The following is a 24,504-nucleotide window of genomic DNA, read 5'->3' as shown; positions in this document are numbered from 1 at the left end:
AAAGGAAATCTCAGACTAAATTATTATGGAGCATTTTTAGCAACCATTAGCAGAAGAAACAGTATTAAACTGTGGGTACCATGGTTATGTAGTCCCATCCCAACTTTGGCATTCCTATCTCTGCATGAGTTGAGAGATTTCATCCCTCAACAGTTAAACAGTGAGTTTACCTGTTATTTCACAAAATACAGAAATATGAACCTTCTTCACTCCCCAAACACTGGAAAAATAAACTGGAAATGTCAATGAATATTTGAACAGGTCCTCATTTGAATCCCACATTCTTTAGATTTTCTAAGTCTGTTTAAAAAACAACTCCTTTACCTCTTTACCAAAAAAAAAAAAAAAAAAATTAAAAAAGTGTATTTTCTTAATTCTCCTCAAAGTGTAAAGATTGAAAGGACAGGGGACTGTCCCCTTTTAATGCCCAACCCTGTCAATATCTTTAGGGGTAAATTTAACAGCTAAAAAAAGAAAAATATTCAAACAATTTTATTGAAAATCTGTTTTTTTGAGACTTGCAGATATTTTCTTTCCCAGACATGCAGATTATTTTAATTTTTTAAATCTCCATTATAAATGTTTTTGTCCAGGTTTCCTACAAGGTAAGAAACAGATAAAGGAGCATTTTCTCACAATCAGAAGTTTTATTGTTAATCATTACTAATAAAATAATGACTACTTTAAAAAGTCAAATAAAACCAATATAAAACCATGGTCATTAAAATATTATATACACACATAGCAAATCAGCTTAATATCAGTTTTCTATTGTATCAAAGAGCACATACTTTAGTACCTAGCAAATAAAGAGTCTGATTTCAACTTCAAGTAGTCACTTTATATTTACAAAAATATTAAATAAGATTTTTGAAAAGTAATCCTCAAGTCCAGATGTAATCTTAACTGCACAGAAAAGAGAACTTTTGGGAGCTACTGTAAACCACAGAAGGAACAAATTTTTTCTGATGCAAATTCTTATCCATCAGAAACAGACTGGCTTCCTAATCTCCAGGTTCCTTTTGAATGCCAAGTACATTTCCTCAGTTTTTCTGGACTTTTTCATCCCCATATCTTGTGCAAATAAACGCCCCAGAAGGTTTCACATGCCATTTCTAAAGCCTCCTGCCTTCAGTGTACCTAACACAGGTATCGGTGCTGACTTATAATGCTACAGCAGCCTGAGTTTACAATCTCGTGAAAGATGTATTTGGTGAAAAGGTATAAGGTCACAGCAGTGTGTCCCATTTGGAACCTCATTCCCAGGACTTCCTACAGTGCTTTATATGGCACAAATACAGTAAGCATATTGACCTTTCCATATTAATGGCACTGACACAAAAGCACTTCAGAGTTAAACTGCACATCTGGAGAGGGGTATTATTATGATTCAACTGTGGTTCATAAAAAAAAAATTTAAAAATACAGGACTTAAGTGCAGCTTCCTTTACATAATGTGCATAGACAATGCAAACCATCCTTCTTCTTTTTGCTTTTCTACCTGCAAAAGAAGAAATCAGTTAAAATTTAAATATCATAAGTTTCCCACAGACTTGCTAACCAACAAGTAAGATTGCTGTCTTCCATCAGCAACACGAAGGGAGTCACATCACCTACTTCAGGCACCTAGTTTAAGACACATCTACCTTAAGAATTCCCAGTTTCCCTTCTGGTGATGTATACTTTGCTGTCAGGACAGGGAGTCTTGGACCCTTTGTTTCTCTTTATCGCTCCTAATTTAGATTATTTTGGACACCAGGAGACAGGTTATTAATATGTCCTCAGGCTTGCTTTCAAGCATGAAGATCTATGACTGGATTACCAGACTGTACTGCTGCCTGGAGTTCCCCATGAGAGCATCTCACTGCAAGCTATCCTTCTCTTTGCATGTCAGGAATCAGAAATCTAGACTGGGGATATTTCTTCTTGCCCATTGTCCATAATCCAAACTGCCATGAATCAATCACTAATAGCCTCAGTAGATTTAAAGCAGGACAGAGCTCTTCCCTCCATCTATCTTGTTTTTTCCTTATATGACAGCATAATCAGATGTTCTGGCTGAAGATTTCAGTCTCACCTTTGGTCTTTGGCTGACAGAAGTTAATTTCACACTTTCTGCCGTGGCACTTGGGGGTGAACAAGGTTTGCTGGAGTCTCCTACAGACCTGGGGATATTCAAAATGAGACTGAAGGAGTTAAAAATGGAAATGACTACAAGAATCGTATCTCACATCGTGAGTTAGGATTCCTCATCAACAGTCTTCAACAACCCACGTCATCTGCATTGTGTCACATTGCAGATATTTTACATACAAACAGTGGAGGTTGTGAAAAAGCTACTGGACCTTTATCCCACTTCCACATAATTTAATGTGATAAGTCACAGAAAATCCATGAAGCCAAAGAAAAACAGGGCAGTTTTTCCACTGTGTTCAATTTCTGCTGCATGGGTAATCAAGACACTACAAAAGTGAAATAGTGAAGGGTTAACTTTTACCTTCTTATACTGGTCATACTGGCAGAGGAATCCCCCTTATCCTTGGAGCTGTCCACACCAACTGCCACAGGAACAGACACTTCAACTGTCCTCTTTTCATTTTCTAGGCAATAAATAATAGCTTGATTCTGATGAGAACACAGCAACATTGCTCAACATTCATTTCACCTTCCCACTGAGGGAAGGGGCATCACATACTTCTTCACAATTGCATAAAATATACAGACCAGAAATAAAACATCACGTTAAACACCAACCTCATACCCACTTTCTGAAAATGACTGGCACTGAAATCAGATGCTCAGAGCAACTCTGGTCAATGTACACACAATATGGAATGATTCTTCCATGGTTAAGTTTTCTGGGTTTTTTTGGCAATCAGAGGCTTAAAGAGTTCCGATTTCTCTGCTTTGTTCCTTTAAGATTTTACTTATCATGTTGAATTGATATTACAACAGCCAAAGAAGCATTAAAAGTGTTATGATCCAACTCATGAGTCACTGCATATGCATGCATATACATACACATGTGGTCTCTCCTCCTCCTTCCCCTCTCCTCCAAGTCCTTCCCCCTTTATACATCATGTGGTTTCAGAAGAGGCAAAGGGTGGGTGTTCTAGACAGATCATGTGTACGGGGTCACGTGCAGTTCTGCCTGTAATGCTAATGACTCCATGAAAAGATAAAGCAGCCCTCCCCCCCTGGAAAGTAATTTTGTCCCTGGAAAGTAATTTTGTTTGTAGTTACACATTGCAGCTAATCTATGAATCTTGAATCATCAAGATATTCCTTTAGCTAATTTACCTGTTCAGGTGACTGGAAGCTCCAGTTACTCCTTTCTATTACCACTGGCAGTGACTGAGCAAAGTAGTCTGATGGAAAGAGCACCCAAAAGACCAAAAACTAGAAGATGATTGAGAACTGGATAACCACTTTGCCATGACTTTCAAAGGCCTGATGTAAATACTTTGGTCTTTTTTATGAAAGATTCTGCATGACAGAGGACTGATTAAAAGCCTAGTGCTGCCCACCAGTGACTATCACAGAATCAATTAAGTTGGAAAAGACCTCAGAGATTGAGTCCCACCTATCATGAAACACCACCATGTCAACTAGACCATGGCACTGAGTGCCACGTCCAGTCTTTCCTTAAAGGTGCCCAGGGACAGTGACTCCATCACCTTCCTGGGCAGCCCTTGACAACCCTTTCTGTGAAGACATTCCTCCTAATATCCAAATACAGCAACTGCTCTTCAGACAAGAACGTAGCAAAGAACAGATTTACCATGAAGCACAATACTTCCAGCAGACTAATTACTAAGAAACTAACTTTAGGAGAGGTTTAGCTGACATGTTTTAAGCTCTCTGAAGTAAGGAGTGTTTGTATGACACAGTCATTGACAGCAAGTGTACTGCTGACCATAATCACTCATCTAGTAAGATAAGGACACAAACTCTCAAAAAGAGAAAAACACTGTCTTACTAGTTTTTGTTTCCCCTGAAGCTGGGTACTTACCAGTATAATTCAGGGATGGGGGAAGAACAGGAGACAGCATTGGAGGGACCATATCATCAGCAGCTAATTTTTGCTGGTCTATTAACTGCAACAGTTTATCACGTGCTTCTGTACTCTGGCGATTCAGCTCTGCAATTCTTTCCTCCAAGCTCTTTGATACCATGAGATGAGTCTACTTGGATAATGGGATAGTTACTTCCAGTGAAAACCTGACAATTTGCACCGCCAAGGAGAGCATACAATATATTTCAAGTACTGCTACGTATTTAATTTTCAAACTGAAAGTGAACATAATTACATAGCACCTCCCATGAAAAAATTGATTTTTTCCCTCCCTTTCACTGTCCTGTATCTAAGTCCTTAATTGATTAGACACTCCAATACTTTAAACTGTTCTTTCAAATAGGAAAAACACAGCTATTGTCCATATAATTTAAGAAATAAGAAGAAAAAATCCCAAAAAATCCCACCAACCATCCAGAAATTTACCATAGTTAAGAAAATACTTAATCAGAGACACGTATTCAGGAGGGTGTGGGGAAGCAAAAGCAGGTTTCTAGCAGAAGTGTCCTGGAACTCATCTTTAAGCTGTGTTTTCACCTGCTTTGACCTCTTCAACTCCCCCTCACTCATTGCTTCGACAAAAACACCACCTTCTAAAAGTTTATGTGGTCTTGTACAACTAAATACTGACTAAATATTACACAACATAACACAATGTGGAAAATTACAACACTCTCAGCCTACATTTACATGAGGAAATTTCAAGTCTTTAGGATCCTTAATTGAACAGTCAATTAGCCACTGTGATGAACACAAGTAAAGACAGAAGCAAGTGCAGGGATGTTCCTCTGTTAACTCCACTCACTTGGGTGTCACTGAATAACTGCTTAGTTTCAGGTTAAAGTTCTTCCATGTGAACTGAAGCCTTCAAGGTCTCTCTTTCCCAAAGATTTTGGGATTTTCAAAGAACAGGACTGATAAGACAGACCCAACAAGTACATACACTGTCGTCAAGTATTTGCAAGAGGTGGACCTGCGCTAACTTTAATCTCATGGGCTTCTGGATCACAGTAGCAAAAGAGGGATATGATGTGGATTTAAATATGCATCTTAAAAGCTTGACAAGAACCTGTGAGTTGGTGCAGTGCTTTCATTGTTAATATTATCCAAGCTACAAGAACAATACCTGATCAGATTGCAACCACACCTCTTCTTGCAGAATTACCTTATCCTAAACCTATAAATGTGCTGCACACTTTTCAGCACTCGTATATAACCAAGGCTAATGAGAGAAATCTCCCTAGCGAATGACAGAAATCACAAGTCCCCAAGCAAACAAATTAAAAGAATAACAACTGACAAGAGGAAAGACACAAAAGCACCAGTAAGCCATGGGAAAGCAGATCAGCAAAAGGGGGATTCAGCCTTCCTCTTCTGCTAAATTCTCACCTGTCCTTGTGAAGAGTCTGGACTAGGATCTGCATTTTGTATCGGGTCTGGCTGATTTGGGCGGTGACTTGCGTCTCCGGAGGCACCTCTGAATTTGCTCAGTTGAGCTTTGATTAGCGCATTCTGCCGTGTGAGCTCAGCTATCTGTCCCAGCAGATCACCACTTTGAAATAACTCTTCAGCTGTGCTGTTTTTTCTAGTGTCACCTTGGCAGGACAGGTTGATTTTCTTGTGGGAACCCTCCAAGCCTTTGTCTGCAGAAGGAATTGGTTGCCTTCGAGAGATGAGAGAGTTTTCCTCAGTTGTGCTCTGTGCCTTCAGGGAGGAAGGTAAGCTCCTTTCCTTGCATGGGTCTCTTTCAGTGTTTTCAGGAGACTGAGAAATGGCTGTAAACACTGAGCAAGAAATAAAGGAACAGTAAGGACCGAGACACGGGATCCTCACTGAAGAAACTAACAGTGACTTTGTTGCAACACAGCACTAATAATCAAGAGGGAACTTGAATTGTAACATCTAGCCTGAATGGTGTTACCTTACTGATCAAAACCACTCTATGCAACATCCTGCTGCAAGAACTCACCAGGTTTAGTATCTCCTATTGCAAACAGCCTTACATTTAAATGATTTAATTAGAGATTGAGAGAGAAGTCAGCGAGGAGAAAATAAATTGTTTTGCATTTCTTAGCTGACAGATCAGATACTATTCCTTAGTTAGTCCTCCATTTTCCAAAATCCAGTTACCTTAACTGGTACTTATATTGGATTGTTACCAAAATTTTCAGGATAATAAAACATTTTATCATAATAATAAACTAGATATTTAGTCAGCCCCCAGAAAGGGGAAGCACTGTGGCCAGCAAAATTAGTTAGGTATTTTTTTGTGATCATCAACAGCAAACAGATAATGCACCACACAGACATGACTAAATAAGTTACAGCACTGTCAGCTGCTACCTGCTAAGTCCAAGTTGAATTTTGTGATCAAAACCTGATTTTCTATGCTTTATATACCAAATAGCCCATTCCTTCCCAAGCTATAGTTTTTGCCTCTTGAGCAGGGAACATTTAAAAATTTACACTCAAGCGTGTTTTATGAATCATTGAGCATAAAGAAACATTCAATCAGTTTAATATTTGTTGAGCTGTTTAGCATCAGTCTTGAAAGAGCAACAATATATTTATCACATAGCTAAACTGTGGAGAAGTCCAGGAATATAGTTCTATAGTCTCATTTCTAATGACAGACAACATCTGACAGTTCTCAATGGGACTGAAACAAGACATTGCTCTTTGTAGAACAAGACCTTTAGTTCACTTCCTCCAGATTTATTATGTACCTCCTCACAGCAGAGCAGCCCACTAAATGGCTGAACCAGGTATAAACTTCCAATTGCCCTGCCAACTCCTTAAAAATCAAAAGGACTTTTGGTTATTTTTCTGACTTGAAAAAGGCTTACAAAGCAACACAGCTGAAAAGGGAGAGGAAAAGAGCAGGGAAGGCACAAACCCCCAGTACTGTGCCCTACTTCCTGTCAGCAGCCATCAAACCAGCCATAGATATAACTATCTGCCTCTTAACAACAGCGTTGTACAGGGCCTGGCACTTGGTTACAATGACAGTCGCAGGAGGAAACAGCTAATTTTGAGAGTCACAAAGGGTCCTCCCTTCTGCTCACTTCAAGAAGTTTAAATAAGAAATACCTTCTCTAATCACTCCTGATGAACTTTCTTCCTCCCAACAACCAGAACTGAGCTACCAACCTATGAAACTCCTAAAGCCTATAGATACTGACATAAGACGGAGTTATCTGGTTATCTGGCAACACATAATTTCACCCAAAACTTCCTCAAACCTTTCCCATGTATTAAGTGAAACTCAGTAATGGAAACCTGCCCCCAAAGCCTTCTATAAAACCCTTTGCTGGGAAGATTGGCTCAAAGCAGGAGTACACAGCCTACAGACATCCTGGTTTGTCTGCAATATGGGCTGCAGAAGCAGTGAATTTCCAGGCTTCAGTGGTCCCATTACAGGTGATGGAGGCTGGATTATACTATTGGCAGATGGAAATCTGAGATTATGTGCTGTCCATCATTGACAAATAGCTACAGCAGTCATACAAAAAAAGTGACAATCAAAACCAATCAAAATAAAAGTGTCAGTCTGAATTGCCACTGACAGGACTGCTGACCACAGGTGGAAAACAGAAAGCCTGAAGGATATCTAGCAACAGGCACAGTAAGAAAAGAAATGTGTATATGGATGCAGCAGTCAGAAATTCCAGCTCTGGGGCCAGTGTGCCCAAGCATACAGATTCTTACAGACTCTGAAGTCTACTACTACAGCCAGACGGATCTCACCATTCTGGAGGGAAGACAATTCCTGACTGCTCTTCTGCTGTGGGGGTGACAACAGCACAGCTGGCTGGAAGATGTGAGCTGGCAGGTTTCTGTCAGATCCCACACCATGTGAGGCACCTGGCCCCGTGGGAAACGTGAAAGGAAGTTCTTCCTGGGGAAATTTCAGCATATTTTCCCTCTTGCCTGCCTCAGTCCTGGGCTCAGAATAGGCCACATCAGGTTTTTCTGAAGAAAAAGACAAAGCAGGGATAAAACTTAAACAAATGAATAAAAAAATAGAGAAAAAACCCCAAGTTTAGTGCAATAGGAACGTAGGGAAAAATCTCAGTAACAACTCAGATACCCGAAAAGACAAGACTAGGTTATGTTTCACACACAATCCTAAGATACTTCTGATCCCCAGGTACAGAATTCTTTTACTCAAGCATATTACAAATCTTTACTGGCCATAACAGCATGAAAAGCTCTTACATGAAGCCTCACTACCTCAGGATATTAGTTTGAGATCTGTTGACAGCTCATGCTCAAGAGTTAGAGACACATGACTTGTGAAGAACAGATATTTGAGGTGCATTTGGTGACATTCTCTTGAGACAAAGACCTACACACTTGTCCTAATGCCTAAGTAGAAAACAATTCAAGGCTTTTTCAAGCTCTTTGATGATTTTTTACAATTGTATTCAAATAAGACATCTCTTCAGTTAAAAAAAAAAAAGTTATTCTCCTGTATTTAACTACAATTAGTTTGTGTGTATGTTGCCATCTATTTGGAACATACCAGAGGCACACAATGAAAAGCATGAAATTCAAGTTGTAGCAAGCTGAGATATCATAGTAATTTTAATATACTTATATGAACTGATCTGTTGATGCCATTTTTGAATTCTCCCTTCACAATTTTGTTCAGGACATTTGTACCAATAAGAGAAGTTAGTGGAAAATTAAGGAGAACGTATCTGATCCCAAAATACAAAAATCACCTTCAATGACAAAGAGTCAGACAAGGCTGCTTGCATAAAGTACTGCTTATGGTTTACTTTACTCAGAATTTAAATTTAAAACCTGCCACCCGCTATTCAATCACCTTGGTAAGAAATAAGGTCCTCCTGCTCTGCTTCACTGTACAGAACTGCATTTCTGAAGTATCCCTCCCACTTCCCTCTCACTCTCCTTTCCTTTCTCCAGAGACCTGTGTTAGCTTACAAATGCTTTCTGTGCTAAAACTATCTAGCTCAAATGTTTCACATCCAGACAGATGCATTAAGGGTTCAAGAGATCTCCTTCTGAAGGAGAAAGAAATATTTTTGTACTTTAGGAATCTTTCTTCTCAGGAAGATGGCTTTTCCTGAGAGCCAAGTAAGAAGATTTGAAAATTCTAGTCCTGCAGAAGTGCTGAATGGTAACATTTATTTTTGTTTGTTTGTTTTTTCTGTGGGGGTTTTTTGTGTTTGTTTTTTTTTTTTTTTTCAAATGAGGGGTGCTTTTCTGACAGTTTGGATTTTATATTTTGGAGTGTGATTTCTTTTTACTTGCTTTTACAAAGCCTGGGTCAATCACAAAAAAAAAGAAGTGACCTTGCATGTGGCTTCTTCCTGAGAAGAATATTCTTCCAGAAAGAAAGTTTTTAGCTATAAAAACATCCACAAACCCAACATTTAACTACGAAATACAAATAGCTCAGAGGAATCTTGGGATTCACAAGGATTTACTGACCTTGATAGCAAAACCAATTCATTTAAACAACCAATCAGGCAAACAGCTGGGAGAAAACCCCATGGTGAAAGAAGGTTAAAAGTACAAGATGAATATTGTTTGGTTACTTTGGCCATCAAGGCTACTAGCTTAGCTTAGCCTGTCTCCATATCACTCAATTGGTCACTCACCTCTCACATAACATCACAAATACCAAGTCAGAGACCTCTGCCTGATTGTTTCTGGGCCTCAGCTTCTGTTGTGTTGTTCAGCAGCGACCTCCAGTGCCTTATGGAAGAATCAATCTCACAGTGTCAGGCTGCCTCAGTAACAGGAAGGCAACATCCTGATTCTGTTGTGTTTGGTTTCTTTGGTTGCCTAGGGTTTTTTTACAACCCTCAGAAAAAACCTGACTTTGTAAGCCAACTTAATGGGGAAGGCTACTCCCCTCCTTTTGTGCTTGTGCTCACAGCAGAACCCATGGCATATGGATTTACTGAAGTGAGATTCATGCTCATGCAAGAAGTATTTATGCAAGTAGACATCTATTAAATACCAGATTTTCCACCACAGGGATAAACTAGCCACTACTCCTGTTTCATCCTTCACACGTGCATGTACACACCTTGGCTGTCTGCTGGACCTTTTCTTGCAATTCCAAAATGTTTAGAGCTTTGTTCTCTTTCAGGTTCTACCAAAGGGAGGCCTTTAAATGCTTGTGTGAGAGACATCAGCTTTTCATCTGTTACTGTCATGTACTGCTGAAGCTTATTCTAAAGGAGGAAGGAAAACAGAGATACAGAAATTTGTATTCTAGCAATGATTTAGAAAATCATATACCACAAGCAGCCCTGAGAAGTAATTTGGCCTCTTAAAAACACTGCGTGGTTCTGTAGCATTCCAGGGAGGTATTAAATAATACTGTCTCCATGTTTCTTGTTTATTTGTTTTCCCTTTTCCTAACTCATGACACCAATTCCTGTGTGAGGTTGTTCGATCTGTTTCCAAATGTAACCATTGATAAATCTACCTTCACTGAAAACTGAAAAAAAAAACAAACAAACAAACAAACCACACAGTATTACATCTAGTCTACTCTGTTGCTCCAGTATAGTCAACAGTATAGAACTGTTAAAGAAGATGCTCAAGCTTTTATATAGATAAAGGAAAGCCTGGTTTCACTTTCTCAGGCCTTGAAGTTAAAATAAAGATAAACTAACAACCTTCCAAACATTCTTTCCCCGCACTTGCTATCATAATTCTCAAGCTCCTCTTTCAATTTTATCATTTTTTTCTGTTTATTGTTAAAATCTCTAGAATATGAGACAATGCATCTCAGCCTATATTTGGAACAGAACTCAGAATTCTATCAAGTCATCCTGATGGGTAAGAAGCGAGGAGGGCTCAGTACCTGCATAGTAATGTTTTCTTCCCTCACTAGAAGTACTTCTGCAGTCAGAGCATCAATCAGTTCTCTGTGCTCATTCAACATCTCCTCCTGCTGCTGCCTCATCACCTCTTTCTCATGAAGCTGCATTTCAGTCTAAAGAGGGAGAAAAAGTTAAAAACCTACTATAAACCAATACATACTCACATTTGAAAACAGGAATGAGACAATATGGCATCGAACTGTAACAGCTCTTCCCCCTATTGCTAAATTGACTTCACTACTTTCATGACAAAACCCAATTGTCAGGGCTTGAGAATTGTCAGAGAGTTTACTGTTTTTTCTTTGTTACTCCAGAACACTGTACAGAATTCTACACATCCTTGTTCTCCTGCCTTTACAACTTTCATAGGCTGTAACTACAACCATTCTCTCTCTGCATAGATACAATTTCTCAAGCCACTGAATCTTCACCAGTAATCAAATAACTCCACGTGTGCTAATGCTTGTCAGTATCCCGTGCTACTTGTGCCTATTCTTTAGTTTCCCTTATTCATTAGTGAAGACAAATTTGACTAAATAAAGGAGAGAGTACTTGCTTTTTAATGTTTCCCATCAGAGAAAAACTTCTAGAGGGTTTCAATTATTTTATTTTTTTTTTAAAGAAGAAAAAAAAAATTATTTGTTAAGTAATCTACTTGAACATGAGGCAAACAACCTTACTGTAAAGAACTTCTTGCCCTCAAAAGATATTAATAATCTATTAGGATAGACCACTGCAGTAGTCTGGTCTCTTGTACAAGACACACAATAGTCCCTTCCACTTCCAACTGATAAATGGAATACATAACTGCCACTTTTTGGACCACCACAACTAAACAAGGCTACAAATCCACACAAACACATCAGAATTAGCAGATAGAACCCTTCCCCAGATGGATGCTTGCACTTACTCAAAGGAATCCCTGAATAAGAGAAATACATCCCATCTCCAAAACATAAGAGACCCTGAAAAGCAACTGAGGTATTTTTTTTGCTGCCAGACAAAATTAGAGCATGAGCTGCCTATAACATACTTTGAATTATTTTCTGCTGGCATTGGGACCAAAAGTGAAAAAACATTAGGATCTAGATAACATGCTCTGCTGCACCTATTAAAGAGTGCAGGAACTGTCATAATCCAGCTTAAAATGTCACATAGGCCAAATGAATTTGTGAGACACTGCTGCATCTTGATAGCTCTGGGGTACAGATGAAATAAAGCATACTTTTTTTTTCCCCTTTTTAAAAAAGAAGTTCTATATGGCTTATAGGTAGTGTTTATGGAATTCCATTAATTCCCAACTGTGCACTGCTACAGAGAGCACTTCAGGTCATTCTTGCTTAAGGCATGGTTGCTGTTATGGATAGAGAGAGAGCTAAGGAAACCCACAAAGAAAATTGGGGATTTGGGTCCACTGCTCTAGTGACAATAGTGTTGCTTTTGGGAGGCAAAGGAAGACAAGAAATTTGTAAACAAGGCTGTAGTTAATATCCTGCTACAAGTCTGAACATATTTAAATAACAAATTTTAAATTATTTCAATTGGTATTTTCTTGTATTAGACACTGAGAGACTAACTCCTCCATTTTCAATCCAGATACCAGTTTCTAACAAACTAAAAGTTTTAATTCCTAATTGCAAGCAAATAAAGTAATAAGCAATAATAATCAGAGGTCAATGTAAAATGATTGGGAGCCAGAAAAGACCAAAGTTCACATCTGTAAAGTAACTTTATACCCTTCTTCATTCACTCTACAGAAGCAATTTTAAGTCTTCTCACCTCTTTGAGGTATCTCATCAAACGACACAGAGCGTTCACCAGTGACAATGTAAACCCAGAGAGGCCTTCACTTCCCTCTTTTTTTTGAACCTCACGACCTGTACATCGCTCATATTCCTCCAATTCATGCTCCACTTCATGTATCATGTGGTTGAGAACATCTAGGCTGGATTTCTTGTCCCTCTGAAGGTCAATGGGGTTTAAATTAGCTGGAGAATCGTCTCTCCTCTGTCTTGCAGGGTTCTGTGCAGCTTGCTTTCTTTTCACTGAGAGGGGAAAAAAAGTGTCATTGGAATTTCAACTTGTATAGAAAGCTTTGCAGTACCAATGAAATTACACTGTTTATTGAAGTAAATCAAAGGAAAGGCCCTCTCTTCCCATAAGATGAAATGGACCATCAAAGAACATCCCCAGTCATTCCAGCACTTTTCAGATAATCAAAAAATACATTTTCTGCCACGACATTAGTACCTCTCAAGTATGACTAACTGGTGCTTTCATCTTGGATATCTGTCTGTACTTTCCTCTTTCCTAGTCAAAAGCATGGAAACAATTTGCTGGTGCAAAATAAGCTGCTTTCTCATATTCAGTAAGCAACTCTTTTACAACAATGCTTTCATGTTACAGCTTGTATCTGTGTCAGTCCTCACACACAAATGTGTAGAACATGCAGACTGAAATGCATCACAAGTCTGTGCAGCACAGAGTACAAAGCTGTATCAGAACTAGAAAAGCCCCACACAGGAGAGAACTCCATGACCTGCAAGGTAATGGACAACATCAAAGGGCCACATTTATGTTCCCAGATTCCTATGGGCTTGGCTTTGTCAATGAACATGCAGAACACAGGGGAACACACTAGATAAGGAGCTGTGGAACATCCATCCTTAGATATCCTCAAGATGCAAGAGTCCCCTTATCAAACTTTGGCATTAGCCCTGCAATGACTTCCAAAGATCCCTTCCAACCTGCACTTTCTTATGACACTAAGGACCTTGGCCCAAAGGGTATATTATTTTTAAAAGTACTGAACTCTTTGCTGCAATTTGCTTTTGTTTCCTGGAGTTTGGGTTCAGCACTTGTCTCACACTGTCAGTGGAGTCTACAGTTTCTTCATCTTCATTCTGAAGTCTTGAATGGGTTCTCTTGATTACACTGGTAGCATTGAGGGCTGATTTAACACAAAACAAAACAAAAAACACACATGTGAAACACTTCAGGCATGTTATATGAAGTAATTTTATCAGAAGAGTCAGCTTTTTAGTCTGGAAATTCATCAGAGCCAAATTAGCATACATCTCTGCCTCTCAGCCCCCACACAGAAAAGGAATTCCTGACAGGATCCTGTGAACAGCCTCACAACCCTCAGGAGGCTGTGGTGTGGCAAATCCAACCTGATAGATCCAGTGATGGAGAAACAGCTGTTGGAGTCAAAGGCACATTTGATTCCTGTGATAAGGTGGGTTTTCTCATATGCTTTTCGGCCCACAACTGAGAATTCACCGAGGAATTTTCTTGTCTCAACAACCGAAGCAGCCTACATTGAAATCAAGCAAAACAGTGAATTTTAACAGGACAGTAGTATGATTTTAAATTAACTGTTCAGTCTAGATAGAGCTTCTAAAATTATCTGCAATTGCTCAGGTGAGTTCCCTGCTCATGTTCATTCCCAGCCTGAATGTTACAACAAGGCCTGTCCTAGAAATCTGAGATAAGGAAAGGACAAAGGGAAACAGAAAAGCCAACTTAACTATACCCATGCAACACCCTCTTAACTCCATCTATTTCCAGTGATAAGCAGGTAGAAACCAGAATGGATGGATTTGTACTGACCTGTCAGAATTGATGCTGGATTTGAAACCTAAAGAATTAGGGAGTCCATCTTCTAATAATGCTTCCTCTTCGTCTTCATTAAGAGCCTTTCAGGAGACAACAAAGAAAACAAAAGGGACTTCAGAAAAATTGTTTCAAGAAAAAACAAAACCACTTGTTTCAGTCTCCAAAACAAAATATAAGGAAGAACATACACATTAAAAAACCCCCACCAAATTCACACCCCTTTGTGGGAAGTTTTGGGGCACTTTAGCACCTAAGAAATATTGATACTGACAATTGTCTCTGAAAATAACTCAGCAAGTTATTATCCAATATTTTCTTTGGATGACTTACATTAAATAAGAAAGATCACATAAACTGGAGGATAAAATAAAAGCTGTAAAGACGGCATCAAAACAAATACAGAGATATAGCAGGCAGAACATGGAAAAAGCAACTTAAATCATAGCATTTGTAAACTTTCATCCAGCTGATGTTACAAGGTAAACAACCTTGTAATGAGACCTTACATTTTGTAAGAATGTAAGAAAATTACATTTACCTTCTGCGTGTAAAATGCAACCTGACCAAAATACAATCCTGTGGACCTCATTTATACGAAAACTTAAGCAACCAAATTTGGAATTAGGATTCCTCGAACTACCAGGTTTCTGAACTTCTATGTAGGTTTCACCAGATAGCCTTTAACTATCATTTTCATAGGCACATAAGAAAAACTCACAGAAGCTTGCCAGACAACTACCAATACATGTTTCTTTTTAAAATTTCAGCCTATCATGCAGGATGCATCCAGTGATACAGCTTCAAAAGATGCTGCAGTTAATTCTCATATTAAAAAAAAAAACAAACAACAAAACCCCATAGAAACAAATACCACACTGAAATACATGACAGAAGTATTACAACTCAAATTATAAATATTTGTGAAGGATAGTACGAAACAGGAGTAGAGAAACATGAGAATATGATACCATCACTTTTGCTCCTACAAAGCCCTTTTGGTCTTTATTAGTGAGGTGTTTTCTGGGAGCAAACCACAGTGAGTATTCCCAGTACAACTTATGTTATGAAAAGAAAACAGAACACAGAGTCTATCTAAATGAAATTTTAAAGAAATTTAAACAATTTAAAAACTTTTTAAACAAATCTGAATAAATGCAGAATAATGGGAAGTATTAAAAGTTAAACTTGTAGGACTAATCAAGGCTATGGAGTGAACTGGTCCCCATATATGCAGACATAATGGGTAAATCAGAGACGTATTTTGAAATGTAGCAATTAGTTAAGTAATACAGGAGTTCTTCTCTTAGACCGTAATTACCTTGTTCTCTTCCTGATAATTCCAGAATTTAAAAGGGAGGGCATGCTACTATGAGAAAGCTTCTACAAGACATATGATGTTTGTTTCTCATATCTGAAGGTTAAGAAATCAAAAAACCATGATTCCCAGAGTCTCACAAAACAAACTCACCTCTGTTTGTCTTCTGTGAATGTCATCAACATGGTATAAAACACACAAACCCCAGGTTTAGGTCTCCTTGGAAACTCTACCTTTGAATATTCTTACTTTGTGCAAACAAAAAAAGCCACAGGGTATGTATGGAACAAAATGTACATTACCTGGGAATCCATGACAGATTCACTAAGGATGGAAAGCTGACTGGGAGGATCACATTTTTGTATAATGGGTCCTTGAGATGATTCTAGGTCACAGTTAGGAGCCATTGTTACATTAGGGAAACCTAGAGGAATTAGATAACACAGGGAAGAACACAGAGGACTTGGTCTGTACTCATGTCTCAAGACTTTGTACAGAAATGCAAGTTCCTGTACTTTGCACAAAAAGGGTCACAGGGATGTTATGTCGCTTTAAACAACGACCAAAGACCAACCATAGAGTTATCTTAACACACTTGGCCATGTACCAGGCTTTTGCCCTCCTCACCTGTGTAAATACACTTGTGCAGAAGCAGCATGCAGGATTAAACAGTTATTAAGAACAAAAGAGAATGGCAGCCGACAGAGAAATAACCTTAAGATTTCGCATGCAAACAGCCAGTCCTGCTTTCCAGCAGCACAAGGATTCACAACCCAAGCTAAGAATAGGAAAAGCCTCAATCAGCAATTGCTGATAAATCTTTAACAATATCCAAGAGCAGGCAGTCAGCTCATGCAACAATGAGAACCAGAACTACTACAGTGGCTCCAACTGGTGTTCTGCATAGGCCAGTAGCTTGGCTGTCAAATGGTAAGTTTGAGGTGTTTCACACTACAGGATGTGAAATTCCACAGTGGACCAATACAGTGGAATAACCACCCGTGGGTCACTCTGCCCTGCCATGGGAGGTGTTATCCTCATCTGTGTTCCATCCAACATGAACAGGATAAATTGTACTACATTAGATGATGAGATGAAAGCAGTTAGAAAGAATACTCTGCAAAGGAAGACTATTTATGAAAAGCAAGGAGATAACCTTAGAAATACTACCACGTAGAGACGAGATGATCTACCTGTTCGTGTGCGAGGAGCATCCCCAAACAAGTCTTTTGCCACAGCAATAACCTGATCAGATCGATCCAATACATCTTGCAAATGGTATTGATCAGACAGAATCTGAAATTATAGTGTATAAGGAAACACTTCACACTGAGTAGATTGATTTTTCCTTTTTTTTTTTTGTGTATTGTTCTTCTAACAGTTATTGAGGGAACAGCTGACATGACAACATTTGCAATGTTGGTACTGTGTAATTAGATCCTAATTAAGACAGATCAGAAAACCATACCTCATTCTGAGTCACTAGAATTCACACTGTTTTTTTGAAAAATTAAACAGTTATTACTTCAGGGGCCCCCATCGGTACTGACTCTTTCTCTTTAGAGCCAATCCTCTCATTCCCTTCTCCCTTCTCCTCCCAGCCTGACACAAACAAGAAGCTGGGTGTTTATGACACACTTATCAAAACCACAGACATATCTGGCAATAAAAAAAAAAAAAAAAAAATCAGTGTGCATCCTCAAATCATTTGATCTCAGTGTTGTTGAGTCATAGAACACTTATCTACAGCTGACATCCAAAAAAATGGATCACTAGAAACAAAGCAATTCAGGCAGACTTGTTTCATTCAGCCTTGACTCCTGAAAATCCTAACACTTAAGCCATATACCACCCAAAAACTTTCAACAGACACAAACACAGCTGACTGCATCTGGCATTGGAAGACATTTTGGGAATCTCCACACATTTCTCACAAGACACAGCTCCTGTATTCTCTCTCTCCCAGTGTCTGAAGTCCATCGCAACAGCTGAGTCCTAAGGAAGGAAGTCTTGAAGTGCAAAGCAAGAGGCATCCAGCTACTCTGAGCCAAATGGAGCTGACTGGGGATGTGGCTTTGTGAGCAGAACACAATTCAAAACTCCTCACTAACTCCTCAAGTTATTCACAAAGCTGGAAATGGAAAACCAGTAAAATTATAACACGCAACTTGCAGAGAAGGTAGTTATTCCTAAATACCAGAGAGGAGACCAGATATATAAGTGACCTCCGCTTCATCATGGTTCATCAAATTGATCCAGGGAGACTGTAAGTACTTTAGAAGATCCCAGAAAAAAGTCAGGCTCACATATGCCCTCCTACTCAAAATTTAAGAACTGAGTGACAATTTTTGCTCCTCCAGGAATCGTAAGAGGGACTGTTTTGCAGGTGTTTCAGAGCACCCAATGCCATTATCTCCACAGAGTTTCTTTCAGGGTCCATTGGTAAGTTTGCTGGCTTACATTCAGCCTCATACAAAAAATTCTAGGCAGTGGCATTTCACCTGTTTCTCCCCAACCCCCTATTTTACTACACACTTTGTTATGTCAAGAAGTTTCCCTACATATCTGGTTTCCATGTCTTTCTAGTTTTCTTTTGAGCTTGAATTACTCTGCAGTAAATTAGACTTCTCATAATTTATTTAGCAAATCAGTGAATATTCATCTTTAAGTCATCTCACATATCTACTTTTCCAGATCACTATTCAGTTTTCACGTTTGATACTAACTAGTCTTTCCATTTAGCCATCTGATGTCAAAACAATGCAGGCTTTAGACAAAGCTATGCCAGACCTGCAGAAGAAAAAAAATATATTAAGAAAAAAGGGAAGAAAGAGTTCATGTGATCCCTTTCCCTAAGGCAATTAAAACTAAATTGATGTGTATAATCAGAGAAAAATTACCCTGATTAATTTGTTTTCAACCTCCCTACATTAGAACCTTTTCAGCATCAGCAGGTTCCTAAGCTTTGCCCTCCTGTTGAACATGTTATGAACATTTCTAGAGCTTTGCTCCCAAGGCAGATTAGCTCACCCTTGCATGTGATCAGAAGAAAAAATTATATCAGCTTGTAAACCCCTCTAGGCCCATTTACATGCCCTCAACAATTTCACCAGATGGTGTACTTTGTTCCAGTTTGCTATCACCTATGAATTTCAGTAAAAATCATTTTTCCTCCTGTTTCAGATTGTTATCAAAGATAAATAAAATGGACTAATCCTAAAATCTCCCCACTACAATAATCCATTCACCGCTACCCTTTGGTGCAATACACTAACATTATTTAAAAAATAAGTAGTTACAGGACCCATTAGTGTGGTATCTAAACATTCACAGCCCACAGTTACAGAGGTGAACTTATTATTTTATCATTCAGATTTTCAGGCAGAAAAGTCATCAGAATAATAAAATTTTGCTTGTCCATTTTATAACTTTTGCTCTCTTTCTCTTCAACCTACAACTACAAGAGAAACCACACTAGTAGCAGCACCTTCATAGCTTTTGTCTCTGAGTCTCTGGCAGCTGAGCAGGATTCAAGGGGCTTGGGAAGTTACACTCACAGCAGTAACTAAAAAGATCACCAAGGAAACAGAGACAAGGAGATAATTCACAGTGGTTCTGCTCCACTGGGAGACACAGAGTCCTCCTAGTTACTCTGAATAACAGGATCTGGCAATTAACAAGATTTAAGCTAAGGACAGGTCAAAATGGTAACTCTCTTCCATCTGTTTTATTTTTCTCTACACATAAGAAGCTGCCAGTGTTTCAAAAAGCAACAGCCAGACGGGTTTCATCTTGCCTGGAATCATTTCCTTTTGTCTTCCTATCTGATAGCATCTTTTCTCTAATTGAGAAGTAGACACAATCTATATCGAATAAAGTAATCTTTTAAATTATAAAGGTAAAGCCATTCAGGAGGAATTGAGATTTGTGCACTCTCATCAGAAACAGCAACAAATATAGAAGACTATTTCCTAAACATGAGTTTCACAAAGCCACAGAATAGGTAGTCCAGCCAAATCTTAGAGAGGGTGGTGTAATGCATCTTTGTGATACGTAATTTGTTTCTGCATGGAAGTCTTATTGAAACTAGCCTGCTATTACATTAGTGAAATTCATACAGAAGTCCACAGGTCTTTTGAATACTCTGCTGAAATGCATTTGGCAGGAAAGTAACAAAAGTAAAAATTAAAGTTTGAGGCTTAATTAGCACAATATCCTTAACACAAAAATTCTACCGTGACTGCAGAGAAACAAGGGTCAAACAGGGAACTAGGTAATGATCTTCAGTTCTAGGTACTTTGATTTGTTTCTATCTATGGCTGAATGTTCTCAGAGATCAGAAACAGACTTCTGAAAAATTACAAAAGATGAAACAAAGAGGAGGTTTGTGATGGTTAATCCACTGCACATTTATAGGACTACGAGATCATATTTAACTGCTAGGCGAACATTGTTCATCATCATTCTTTACCTATAATTCTCAGTTTCTTCAAGTACAGAGGTCTGAAAGCTAATTTTCAGATTAGTTTTCATAACATATGGCAAGGAGTGACCTGCCATGTGAAACAAAGGAGATCTACCACTGAAATACCTTTTCAGACAATGACAGCTACTCACTCTGTTGGCTAGGCTTAAATTTACTGCTACAGTTCAATATTCAAAAGCAAATTAAATAATATATTTTCAGTCAGAGTGCTTTAGAACGCTGAGAGAACAAGCTTTTTGATCGTCAGACGACAAGCTTGTCAGTCCTAGCTCCAATCACTACATGTGTGCAGCACAGTGTGTCTGCGTACATGACATCAAGTTATCCAACAAGAGGAGCAAATGTTGCCGTATGTGCAGGAGCAGTTTTCCAATACTGCTGCAAATCACCCGCAGCAGGCTGGAAGTACGGATTTAGCTCTCACCTCACGCATCAGAGTCAATTTCATTTTCTCCAAGGAACCAGCATCCAGTTGCTTTTGCTTCTTCCATTTTCTGTTCAGTGCTTTCTCTTGCAGTTCCAGATGTGCCAGTGCTTTGTTTTTTGATTTGTGTATTTCACGGCGACGCAGCTACGCAAATATAAAGGACACGATTTTAAGATCAAGACACAATCTAAAGCAAAATTTGCAGGCTAATGCTAACAAGCTCCTCTTGATTTTAACATTCATGCACGGAATATTATTTATGTTAGTTTCATGGTAATACTAAGGACAGTCTCATAAACATCCACAAGTGTAAAATGCCATCAGGATCAGCCAGACTTAGAGCACCTCCAAAGGTGATCACCATTTCCATCTGCCTTACACCACTGACTCAGCAAGAGTTTCTTCAGCTGTAAAGGGAGGCAAAACCTAAACACTACAACCTATAACATGCATAAAAAGACATAAGGCATTTTCCTGTTTTAACACTGTTGGGTCACCACAGTTATTCTCTCTCTTCTTCTAACAGTGATATATATAAAAAGATAACAGTCTAAATCCAAATTAAATGTGAGATGCTTGCTAAAGTCTCTGGAAGCTACCAAGTCAAACATTTATAGAATCAAGTTTCTATTGTGCCCATCTGTCTTGACTTCCCTGCCAAAATTTATAAGCAACAATAGCTCATACTGCCTATTCCATCCTGGTAATTAGTGCTATCAAGAAATATTAAATGTAATGCACAGATTTTGCAATGAGCAGATCCTTTAGCATAAAGAAATTATACTTAAATTGTTTAAATGAAAATTCTTTTCAGAATTGGAGAGACTCCTCAGATAAAGCACTTCTTTCAGTCCTTCCAGCAGAGACATAACTTCAACCAGTCGACCGAGCTTTTACGTACTTACGTTTTTATGCATTTATGATAGCATACAGTTCACTGAAACAAAAACTATGGCTACTGCTTCCCAACGGGACTAGAAAACAGAAATAGAAACCAACTGCCAGACCTGGGGATGTTTGATATCATAAAGAACTAACACTACAGAGCCAACATGTTCAGGAGTTTAAAAGGGAGATTAAACAGAAAATATCCCTGTAAGTGTGGTAAACACTTATTTATGTCAGACAGGCAGCTAAATGCCCTTGCAGCAAGGAAATAGAGGTGGTTGCTATCAAACTTACAATATCCTCAGGAGTTGCACGGTACACTGTCAAGTCATGGACGGTACTCTGTGAACAGGAACCAGGGAATTCATCAAAAGTCATAACTGAGGACAAACCGTTTGGTTTTTAAGTTTCCTTAAAAAAATCTCCAAACAACCGAACTTCTAAATTACAATTTAATCAGCATAACACTATTCAGCGGTGCATCCCTATGGCGCTGGGGAGCATTCCACCCCCGGCGGGAGCCAGCCACCACAAACGGCACCGCCCCCAAGCCCCGGGGCGCTCTACCCCCTGGAGAGGGAGGAGGCCTGGCATCCAGCAGGGCCATGGAAGCCAGCGGGGACATGTCCCCCCCGCACACGGCGTGTCCGCCGGCCCAAACCCACACGCAGCCCGGGGATCTCCACGGGCGAGCCCCTAAGAGGGCGGTGGCCCCCGGGGGCTCCCCCAGCCGTGGGGACGGAGGCTGCCCGGCCCTCCTCCCAGCCGAGGCCGCCGGCAGCAGGGAGCACTTACATCCCAGTCCCGCTTAGCCGCCGCCGCCTTCCTGGAGCCTTTCCTGCCGGCAGCGCGGGGCCGCGGCCCGCGCAGCACCGACATCACCGCCCAGGGAAGGGGCGGGAGCGGCGCCGCAGCCGGGTCCGGTTCTATTCCCCGTTCTCCCCGCCCCTCGGGAGGAGCGCGGCCTCCCCTCCGCCCCCCCCGCCCGCCCCTCGGGAAGAGTGCGGCCTCCCCTCCGCCCCCCCCGCCCGCCCCTCGGGCCGCGCTCCCGCCGCCAGCTCCGCCACGCGAGGAGGGCAGTGCCCGTGCCCGCGGCTCCCTCTGTTCTCGGGCTTTCTGCGAGGAAGGAGCTTCTGCCCCCGCCCTCCCTCAGGGCTGCACACGGGTGTCCCCCCCGCCCTCTCGAAGTATTAGGGCAGTGCCTTGGCAGCTCCGGCCACCTCCACAGGGAGATGCACGTGAGCTGCTCCTGGCATTGTCGCTCCACGTGTCTTCCATCTCTCCTCGCCTTAATTTTTGCACTTGTTCATTTCACTAATATCCCTCCTCTCTGCAAATTGCCCTCCCAAGCCATCTCTCAGTGTTCCTCTGAGGAAGCCTTGGGAATTAAATGTCTTTCAGATCCTATTATGAGTGATTGAGAGCACAACGTCACACAAACTATGAAATCAAGGCGATATCAAATTAAAGAGTGACCCTTGTTTAAATTTAACACAGATTTCGTTAGCTGTGCCACTGAGGAGGTGTGTATGTCCCTACCCACGAGGAATTTCTGGTTTCCACAAATCAACTGGAAGTTCTGAAACAAGTAATTTAACTTACACATAGGTGCAATATATTCTCTATAGAGTTACTCCACAGATCCTCCACTTCCCTGACACATAGGTGAAGACATTATGTAAATTACTCTGAAAGGTTAAAAGTAACATTTTATGTTAGAGAAGGAGTATAATATTTTGTCTGTAGGAGCTGGAAAGTGAAAGCAGAGTGTTTATCAGACTTTCATTCAAAACTTTTTCCTTTCTTAAAAAGAAAAATTCTCTTTTACCAAGATTTCCTGTTGCTTAAGTTTGTCATCTGGCTTTGTCCAACATCACTGTAAAAAGATTCACGTGAAGGTGCAGGTGGTAATGGTTCATGTATTGAGGGAAGGAATTGTGTCGCATGTGATACAAAAAGAACACTGAAATCATGAGGGGAGAAAAATGTGATAGAGTAATACTACCACCAACTGCCTCTGAAGAAGTACTGAAAATGTGGAGGTTGTACCCAGGGTTCAGTTTCCATCTAGGCACTCAACATAGATACCACACACAACCTGAAAGTGAACACTGGAGTTCAGCCTATGGGAAGAGAAGTTCATGCAAGGCAATGCACTGGATTCATTAATCTCTGTTTATTTGGAAATTTGGAACCCAAAAGTATAAATCAAGGGCACATCTGGAATTATCTCCCAACACGGCTTCAAATTGTCTGGAAGAACAAGGTCTACTGAAAAAGAAAGAAATAAAGGCATAATTGGATCAATACATTATCCACTTTGAAACCTCTTCAATCTCTCTGCTATTATTAATTACAAACAAATGTAAATGTTATATACCTAATGCAAGCAAATATAGTAGAAGCCAGAGACACTTCTCATACAAGCAGCCTATTTTCAAATACTTTAGCCACATATGAGAAAAGTGAGAGTAGGTTCTGTCAGGCGTCTTTAAAGCCTGTCTACCTTTCACTTCTTGTTGCTCTTCACACTGCATTTACAGCAGTCTTAAAATGTGACATTATCTCTGCAGAAGCCAGATGAGCATCTACAGCATCTATTAACTCACAGAGGAGCTTACATAAGACAGAGACTACATATGCAAACAGCAGTGATTTAAAATCATCAGGTTTCCAAACAATGTGGTCTGTTATACATTTATACTCTTTCTCCTTCTAAGCTAGTATGATTTGGGGAATTCCTTTGTAATTAAGATTTTTCCTTTATCCTGGATGTTTTTGCAGCCCTAGTTGCTAGGAGAAATGTAATTTCTTTATGTGTTTTTT

At 39.8% G+C, this 24,504-nt stretch overlaps 1 protein-coding gene across 3 annotated transcripts; it reads right to left on the bottom strand.

Moving 5' to 3' along the window:
- Positions 1-627: 627 nt before the first annotated feature.
- Positions 628-22,630, bottom strand: SPICE1 (spindle and centriole associated protein 1). 3 transcript variants are annotated; one of them, XM_032679795.1, is made up of 17 exons: positions 22,474-22,630; positions 21,973-22,020; positions 20,788-20,934; positions 17,071-17,173; positions 16,180-16,301; positions 14,557-14,642; positions 14,118-14,260; positions 13,757-13,894; positions 12,724-12,989; positions 10,926-11,057; positions 10,140-10,287; positions 7,823-8,047; positions 5,465-5,859; positions 4,013-4,184; positions 2,498-2,600; positions 2,078-2,165; positions 628-1,501 (listed from the first exon to the last, which is right to left on the bottom strand). In XM_032679795.1, the coding sequence occupies exons 1-17, from the start codon at positions 22,555-22,557 to the stop codon at positions 1,448-1,450; spliced, it is 2,454 nt and encodes an 817-aa protein (XP_032535686.1). In that variant the 5' UTR covers positions 22,558-22,630; the 3' UTR covers positions 628-1,447. The 3 variants fall into 3 exon arrangements, with proteins under 3 accessions (XP_032535686.1, XP_032535688.1, XP_032535689.1); XM_032679797.1 differs by lacking the exons at positions 16,180-16,301; positions 17,071-17,173 and having other exon boundaries at positions 22,474-22,629; XM_032679798.1 differs by lacking the exons at positions 17,071-17,173; positions 21,973-22,020; positions 22,474-22,630 and having other exon boundaries at positions 20,788-20,891.
- Between the last annotated feature and the right edge of the window lie 1,874 nt (positions 22,631-24,504).

Source organism: Chiroxiphia lanceolata, chromosome 2 (assembly GCF_009829145.1).
Source record: "Chiroxiphia lanceolata isolate bChiLan1 chromosome 2, bChiLan1.pri, whole genome shotgun sequence".
NCBI classification, from domain to species: Eukaryota; Metazoa; Chordata; class Aves; order Passeriformes; family Pipridae; genus Chiroxiphia; species Chiroxiphia lanceolata.
Note: the sequence above shows the minus strand (reverse complement) of the source record. Positions and strands in the feature narration are given on the sequence as shown.